Source organism: Populus euphratica, unplaced genomic scaffold (genome assembly GCF_000495115.2).
Source record: "Populus euphratica unplaced genomic scaffold, PopEup_1.0 scaffold49.1, whole genome shotgun sequence".
Taxonomy (NCBI): Eukaryota; Viridiplantae; Streptophyta; class Magnoliopsida; order Malpighiales; family Salicaceae; genus Populus; species Populus euphratica.
Window position 1 is genome coordinate 255,120 of NW_011499875.1, and position 8,534 is coordinate 263,653.

Consider the following 8,534-nt stretch of genomic DNA (forward strand, 5'->3'; position numbering starts at 1 on the left):
AAAAAAAAAAAAAAAGAACTCGACGAGGAATCAATTAAAATGACATAATAATATTTCCCATCAATGGAGTGGAAACACCGTGTATGCCATCCCAAGCACACGATGCCGTCCACATGATACGTGTTTTTTTAATTTAAAAAAAAATTAAATAATAAATTATATTATTATTTTTGACCGTTGCAATTACAGAAAACCAAAGTTAAAAGATGTCAAGACCCCTATTTCAATGACTTAAACTCTCTAACCCAAAGTTATATTTGTAATTTTATTATATATTAAAAGGAAAAGTTCAGAACACCCATGCCCTCCAACTTTATTTTTGTTGGTAATTTTATTGTTCATTAAAATAACAAATAAAACAATCTAAAATAAATATATAATGAACAATGTCACGCGTTAAAAAAAACAAAAATAATCCTAGTTAAAAGACAATTTATTTTTTGCTCACTTTACTATTACAGTAAATAGTGAGAGTTTGGCTTCTCTTTTAGCTGTTTTTTTTTTAATACATCAGCGTCAGCTGGCCTAAACTGCCGTCTCCTCTTTCACCAGCCGCCGTGACATCCGCCGTCTCTCCAAACATGGGCGTCCCAAGATTCACACGGCCCAAAAGACCGGCAACCGATTCACCGAGTCCTTATCTCTACGTAGCCAACTGTGGACCAGCGGTTGGGATTTCTTATGACACAATTGCTTCCGTGTTTAACACCTTTGGAGAGGTGAAAGGAATTTACGCAGCAGATGAAAGCGGAACACGTGTTATAGTTTCTTATTCCGAAGCTAATTCTGCCCAACAAGCTCTTACTGCACTGAATGGGAAACCTTGTGCCGATCTTGGTGGCAGGTCTTTGCATATTCGGTATTCAGTTATTCAACCAAATTGTGAGGCTGACAGCCAGCAGGTTAATGAGCACGTTCCTGTTTCACTGCTGGCTTCGGAGGTTAATATTCCTGGGCTTTATCTGGTTCATGAGTTTCTCAGTCCTCAGGAAGAAAAGGTTAGCCATGTTTCTGCTTTTTAGCTGTTCAGGCGGGCGTGGATGCCTTTCTGAAGCAAAACTCTTATTTTTTATTTGTGGGGTGTGCTTGCATGTATTTTTTTATTAGAGCTTGGTGTATGATTTGTGTTTTTCAGGAGTTACTGGCAGCAGTTGATGAAAGGCCTTGGATAAGTCTATCTAAAAGGAGGGTGCAGCATTATGGATATGAATTTTGTTACGGAGTAAGTATAACACTGCTGAACTTGATCAAACCCATTGTTATACTCTTAATGATTCTTTGTCAGCAGAAATAGCTAATTTACAATGCTTTGAGTATAGCTGTCATATATGTTGTGAAGATATCAACTAGATGGACTTGAGGTCTGGGAACTTTGTTGATATATTTAGCTTGTTAGTTGCTTTGATTTCTAAAGGTGGGAAATTTTCTGAATATTATCTGTTGACTTAGTACTACTGCTCCGGGAGCCTCTCAGTAACCATATTGTATTTTCAGAACAGAATTTTGTAATCTTTAGGTTTCTCAGTTCTTACCATCAAGGATTGGTATATTCTGATTGACCCAACAACCATTTTATTGATTTTTCGCAAAGAAAGATTAAAGAAATATGCATGCATGGGAAAGCACATCTGCCTCAATAAAGTTCCTAGGTGTTCTATGGTTCAAACAGCTGTAACAGACTCAAGATGATTTGTCGGTGCTTGTTAATTTGCATGGGTGATTCTTAAATAGCTCCCAGCTAATACTTTTCCTGTGAATCTTATATTAGAAAGATACCAATAGTAGTAAATCTGAATTGTAAGGACCTTAGGAAAGTCTAGGATGCCATGCCTTGTCCATCTCTTAGACATCATTCTTTTTTCTATAATTTGTTGTTACTAAAGGTGGCTGCTTGGTTATGAATTAAATGTGAGAGTGCTAAGAACTTACCAAATCTTTTCCTGTTCTGGTACAGACAAGGAATGTTGATACAAAACTGCATTTGGGCGAACTTCCATCATTTGTTTCTTCGATACTTGAAAGGATTTCATTGTTTCCTGGCCTTAACAGTTCTACAAGCATACTCTTGGACCAACTCACAGTATGTACTACTTTTTCTACTAACCATTTATTTTAGTTGTGATCCTGTGTAATCTTATGCATGACTGCTACGTTATCTTATCTTATGTAATAGAGGTGGCAACTCTGCATATTAAACTGAATGTGGAGTAGTACGTATGGCTCAATGGCTAGGGCACTTGCATTTAATTTATGCTTTGCTTAATTATTTATTAATTTTTGATGATCAGTGATAATTTACAGGTAAACGAGTACCCACCTGGGGTGGGCTTGTCTCCACACATAGACACCCATTCTGCATTCGAGGGATTGATTTTTAGCCTTTCATTAGCAGGGCCTTGCATCATGGAGTTCAGGAGATACTTGGATGGTTCATGGGTTCCTGATGCTGCCTCTAGTGCTTATACAAAGGTGGAAAATGTTGACAACTGCTCAAATCTAGTTAGGAGGTCTCTTTATCTTCCTCCTCGGTCCATTCTTCTGTTATCTGGGGAAGCACGCTATGCTTGGCAACATTACATTCCACACCATAAGGTAAATCATGTTGTTGATCATGGATGGAAATTAGTCCCGTGTTGCCAATTGCTCTTTATGAAGTTCAAGCATTTCCTTTTCCAATGAATTTGGGATTAATGCTACCATCCACCAATGATAACAGTTGTTATCAATGGGAACGTTCTGATTTACAGATAGTTTCATTTTTTTTTTTGGTTTCAAATGGCAGTACAATTTTGTTATGGATAGCGGCATCCTTCCTCTGCAACTTTCTTTGGAATGATATGATATTGTGTCTTTGTTTGATGTGATAGAGTTTTCTCTCTCCTTGCCCCCTTTCTCTGTGTGCTCTAGCATTGAATTTCCTCATCCCTAAATACAAGGTTATATAATAATCGCATTGCAGATTGACATGGTAAATCAAAGTGCGATCAGAAGGGGTGCAAGAAGGGTATCATTTACATTTCGTAAGGTGTGTGACTTTATTGTTTCTCCTTGTTCTACTTTTTTGACTGCATTGATTTTCAACAAATATGTTCTTTTGATATGAATGCAATGAATAACTTTACATACCTTTTCTGGAAACAGTCATTCAGTTCATATTTAGATATTCCAAAGCCCACTGTATCATTTTAGCTATCACTATCATGAATATATTGTTTAAATTCTTGTTTCTCTAAAGGGTTGCTTCTATTATCTGAAGGTCTAAATGATGGAAACAAAACACAGTCACTACTTTTATCCATTTGCTATGTAGTTTTGTAAGCTGCATGTTGACCTAAATGATGGAGGCATCATTGTTGATGTTAATGAAGACAAGGGTGGAGCTTCTAATAACAAATGCTCATATATCATATTAGGAGCACGGCACAAAGATAACTAACAAAAGGCACACCTAAAAGAAAAAAAAATCTCTCTACCTAACTTGTCCTTTTCTCATATGGAGGATCCAGCACTCATATTTTTTAGCACATAGCAAAAGAGACCAAGCTTGGCTATGTATTCAGGACTAGTATTTTAGGTTGGTTGCTAATGTTCACATTCGTAAGTCAGTATACTGGTTTAAAAGAAAATCTGCCCTTGTAGTTAAATAAATATTCGATATTAGTAGTGAAAGCTTGCTGTGTGGTTAATTTTGCCACTAGCTTCAAGTTAGAAATTGCAGTTCTTGGCATTATGGTTAAATATTGACGCAGTAGCTTTTTAGTCAGGAGATTGACTAGAAGCTTTTGAAATCAAGTTTATTTTAAAGAAATTATGTTCATTTAATTAGGTAGGTGTCATTGATTAGGATGTGACTTTTTAAAATATCTTCTCAGAGGTTAAGTTGTCGTTACTTGGTGACCTAGAAGTTTTTCTTAGAAGACTAGTGAATCATTTTCCTACAAGGACTAGGACTGAGGGCCACTTTACAAGCAAACCTTTGTTTCTCATTATAGAAACCTTTTTGAACCTTAAACCTTACCATCTTGTTCAAACCTCAGTTTTGTTCAAGTTCCATACATAGTATTTCTGCTGTTTGCTGTTTGACATTGTTTTCTCTCCCCCCTCTATGTCAACTAGTAAAGACAACTGTTATAAAATATTTTAAAACTTCACATTCTAATCACATGTCTACCACCATATTTAATAAACATAATTTCTGAGCTAAAATAACACTAATTTGATTAATATTAGAGAAAGCTTCTGCTTAGATCTTTTTCCTAAACAGCTCTATTGTTTGTATTCAAGTTACTACTTCAATCCCCCCCTTGACAATTTTCTTGTTATCTTTCAAATTCTCGCCAAGAAAAACTCTGCAACTTGCTTCAATCAAGACCTTTATTGGAATGATATGACATACTGTACAAAAAAGGTGAGATGTTATTGGCCTATATGATATTCAAAGTTCAACCAAGGAGACATAACCTTAATTCAGGAGTGGCTTCTTGGTGTAGGAAGAGACAACCAACATTTTTCTTATCGACTACTAGCACAAAGAATGAGTAGCGGCAGTGGTGCCATCGGAAAGTACATGTTTAATGCAACTTTTAAAGGATCTTCATCAATCTGGTGGTTATGTAATCCCTCTACATTGCACATAACAATAAGTCAACTATTTGTTTGTCTGAAAATCTTACATTTCATGCAAAAGCAAAGGATATGGAAGTGCATTAACCCTGTTTGAGCAGGTAGGTAGTACAAGAAGAGTTAGATCTACAATAATTTGCCACAAAGAACAAAGTGGCTGGTAAATTCACTGAAGGACACAATAGGAAGCAACGAGCTTGTGGAGTTTGGATCATGGCTCAGAATTACAATGAGAAAATCATTTTTGAAGGGGTGTGTTGAGGATCAAGAACAAACCCTTGGTTGAAGAAGCAGCGTTAAAGCTAGCTAGCAATAATTAATTATGAAACCAAGGTCTGGTCCATTATATATAAGAGTTAATTTAAACAAATATTTATTGACCAACTTTCTCATTATGTAGCTGTACTTCAAAAGAAGTTGCTCCCAGCCATAAGGGAAGTCTTCTCCAACGGTAATAAAAACTTATTTTTATTTAAGCGTGCAGCTCATTGATATATAGCTTTATACCTTGTAACTGACCTAGAGAATGAACCGAGACTGTGTAGTGTTATAAATAGGATACTTGGGTTCAGTTGTAATGTGTGCTAAAAAATGAGTAATGTACAAGTGAGCACTCCAAAGACAAGAACATTTATAAGAGTGTAGATCATGGGTTTTGAGTCAAGGGCATCTTGAATTCAAGGAAACCTTTCTGAGTCACCACGGCAGCATTTTTCTGAGAAAAAATTACTTGTTTCTTTTGTTCTTTTAAACGTAAAACTGTTTTGCTTGTTCTTGGAGGCTTGTATTTCTAAACAGTTGGTTCTTTAAATATATGTGCTTGTATAGGTGTGCCTGTGCATGACCTAAAAACCAGATAAAAACTGCCATGGGAAATACCTGGAAGGAATATTGAACAAAATGTTGCATCAGGATTGACAAAATTGAGGTGTGATTGTTCAATTTGTTCTGATACTTATGGATTGTAATTCAATTTGTTGTGGTTTTAAATGACTACATATCTTTGGACAAACTGTGGCTTCTGCTTAAGTTTTGTGAAAAGAACTCTTCTTACATGTATAGTAACGTGAAAAGGCTCGACTTGCTAGAAAACTGGTTTTATGACCTTGGTTTCCTTGAGAAACAGATTGGAAATGGAACAAGAATTCCTTTTGTCCATTACAAACAAGTTCAATATGTTTGGACTGATAAGCTTTGACCCTGCAGGTACTAAGAGGTCCTTGCCAATGCGAATTTCCACAATACTGTGATTCAGAAAGATAGGAGAAGCTGTTGGGTGCCATTTGAGGTAATCGACCGAGCTTTTTGACATAGAGTGTGCTATAACTATATTTATGAGCGTGTTATATAACAAGACCAAGTCTGAAGAAAAGTCCACGAAGAAATCCGGAAGCATCTAATATGAAAAACTTGGAGTTGTTGTTATAATTATTTTTCTTGCCTTCAAATTGGAGGCAATAGGAAACAATGAAGGAAACAGAAAGTTGGCGCAAAAAATGGCCATTTAAAGTAGAACGAGTGATTAAAGCTAACACTTATCACCTGTAGGACAAGCAAAGAAACAATTTCCCCTGTGCGTGGCACTCCAACCATTTAAAGGTGTGCTTCTATTGAAACATTGGGTTTTAAATCCTCAATTTTGTATGAAAATTTTCTAGTTTATGCACTGTTGATGTTTCGTCGTACTAGCTTTATTTTAGCTATAGTTCTAGTTTGCCTTGTACTTGCCTATACATATATAGCTCTATTTCATTTTGCCTATCAAAAATGTTTTTGAATAAAATTAAAAAAAATTATTTTTTATTTGTTTTAAATTAATATTTTTTTGGTGTTTTTAAATCATTTTAATATACTAATGTTAAAAATAATTTTTAAAAAATAAAAAAATATTATTTTCATGCATTTTTAAATAAAAAATATTTTGAAAAACAATTATAATTACATTTTTAAACAGATATATCATCCAAGTTTTTACATCACTATCATTATATCCAAATTATTTATCTCTGGTTTTCTCCAAATTATTTATCTTTTTTATAAATAATTATTTTATGTCTCCATATATTTATTTTGTACACATAATCTCCCTCACCAAACAAAATGTTTTATTCTACACATTCTAGATAAATGATACATTTAATTACACATGATCTCTATGTAAAAGGAGGCTATGATACAGACAATAAATACATAATCTCTATATACAGACAATAAATACACACAACCTGCAAAACTTAGACCGCAAGCTGAGTTCAAAGAAATCCACCCGGATAAAAAACACAAACCCAAACAATACTTGAACATTACATGTGGGGTTATATATTGAACCACAACTACAAGAAGAAGCTTTTGAAGGGTTCTTTAGGTGATGAGCTAATTTCCTCCCACTTCATGAGGAAGGTAGTCTCCACAGGCTGTTCCTTCAGCACGAGTAGGGATGATCTCATCATAGTCAAGAAAAGGACCAGTAAAGGCATGTTATAGGTCCACAGGGTTCCTCCTAAGCTCTATTATCAAAATAAGCATCACCCATCAGAAGCAAGAACTCATCATCCATGATATCACAACAAGCCATTGTAATGCCATACATGCCCGCCTGAGGCAACCCAGGTGTGTTGGCTGCGCCATCGGGTTTTTCTGGATCCTTTAGTATAGTTTTTATATATTTATGTGTATTTTTTTATTTGTTAGAATATTTTTACCGAGTCCTATAAAATTATTATTATTACTTTTTCATATGATTCATCACATGATTTAATAAATTCAGTTCAAGTTCAGTTCAAGTGATTGTATTGGACAACCTCCATGGTCAATTAGTTATCATCCTTTAAACTGATAAAATTATGTAAAATATTATTTCACCAAAATATTTCTACACGGTAGGTTATAAATAATTGTGCCACCCTATGCCTGGTTTATCTAATTAAAAAAAATAAATGTAACGAGTTTTTTATTTTATAAAAACTCAGGGATCAGAGTGAGGTAAAGGAATCTAAGATGTATACTGAAATAAAAAATTATAAGACATTTTTATTTTTCAAAAGAAATTTTTTCCTTCTTAACATCTTAACAAAACTCAAACTAACTTAAACATTAAAATTCTTATTTTGTAGATAATTCTAACCATAAAAATACAAGTATGATCTAACCTCTTCTTTACCATTCTAAACTTAGACAAGAAATTGTAAACACAAAAAATTAAAGCATGAAGTTAAAAAAATTTATTAAACGGAAAAATACTGAATTACAAAGCAATCAAATCTAATTGAAATAAAATAAAATGTTATGGGAAAATTTGAGATAGCCTAGACCTCTAAGGACTAAATCAATTTAAATTATTCAATTTATACTAATAACTAGGAGTTTACATTTTGAAACAATATTGAAAAGATTTAAATTAAATTTGATTTTAGATTTATTTATGATTTTAGATTTTAAAAGTTGTTATTCTACGTGTCGCTATTATGGACCAATGAACATCCATCATTCACGTCGCTCCTCCTTTCATTCAGTGTCGAAATCAGCCCCCCAAGTCCATTACACTCCCTTCCCCTTCAGACAACCTTGCTTGCCCTTAAGATGAGGGTAGTAGAATCTCCTCCCTCATCTTCCCTGTCAACTTCTTCAATTAAAAACAATTTTGTACCTCCATATTTATGGCATGGGCTTCACTTGTCATTGCATTTAAAACACAGACTCTTCTCCCTCTTGTTCTTCATTAGGGCGAGGTTCAACTTCTGAACTAGTAGATTGGATCGAAAATCTCCCATTGTCTGGACTGGAACAGAGTTTTTCCTAGTCCCTCGACACATTAGGTTTCCAACTCCCGCAAAATGCCTTCAAATTTCTCTCCTGCATTCGAGCCAGCCAGCCAGCCTATAGGCCGCCACTAAATTTTATGGGTTTAGCAT

General features: G+C 34.6%; 1 protein-coding gene across 11 annotated transcripts; it reads left to right on the forward strand.

The window, feature by feature from the left end:
• The first annotated feature begins 471 nt into the window (after nt 1-471).
• Nucleotides 472-7,323, forward strand: TRM9 (RNA-binding (RRM/RBD/RNP motifs) family protein). 11 transcript variants are annotated; one of them, XR_842798.1, is made up of 9 exons: nt 472-998; nt 1,136-1,222; nt 1,955-2,080; nt 2,302-2,592; nt 2,960-3,025; nt 4,343-4,408; nt 4,491-5,074; nt 5,830-6,222; nt 7,037-7,323. XR_842798.1 is itself a non-coding variant. In XM_011029680.1 (7 exons), exons 1-6 carry the CDS (start codon nt 582-584, stop codon nt 5,884-5,886), a joined length of 1,044 nt encoding a protein of 347 aa, XP_011027982.1. In that variant the 5' UTR covers nt 472-581; the 3' UTR covers nt 5,887-5,911; nt 7,037-7,323. The 11 variants fall into 11 exon arrangements, 4 of the variants coding, with proteins under 4 accessions (XP_011027982.1, XP_011027983.1, XP_011027981.1 ...); XR_842799.1 differs by lacking the exon at nt 7,037-7,323 and having other exon boundaries at nt 4,491-4,956; nt 5,024-5,074; nt 5,830-6,288; XR_842800.1 differs by lacking the exon at nt 7,037-7,323 and having other exon boundaries at nt 4,491-4,613; nt 4,725-5,074; nt 5,830-6,288.
• The last annotated feature ends 1,211 nt before the right edge of the window (nt 7,324-8,534 follow it).

Bases quoted from the DNA above. Each gene is read 5' to 3' on its own strand.
- TRM9 (XM_011029680.1), top strand. From the start codon at position 582: ATGGGCGTCCCAAGATTCACACGGCCCAAAAGACCGGCAACCGATTCA. The intron at 2,081-2,301 runs GTATGTACTACT...GATAATTTACAG, and splicing joins TACTCTTGGACCAACTCACA to GTAAACGAGTACCCACCTGG. The intron at 3,026-5,829 runs GTGTGTGACTTT...TTGACCCTGCAG, and splicing joins TATCATTTACATTTCGTAAG to GTACTAAGAGGTCCTTGCCA.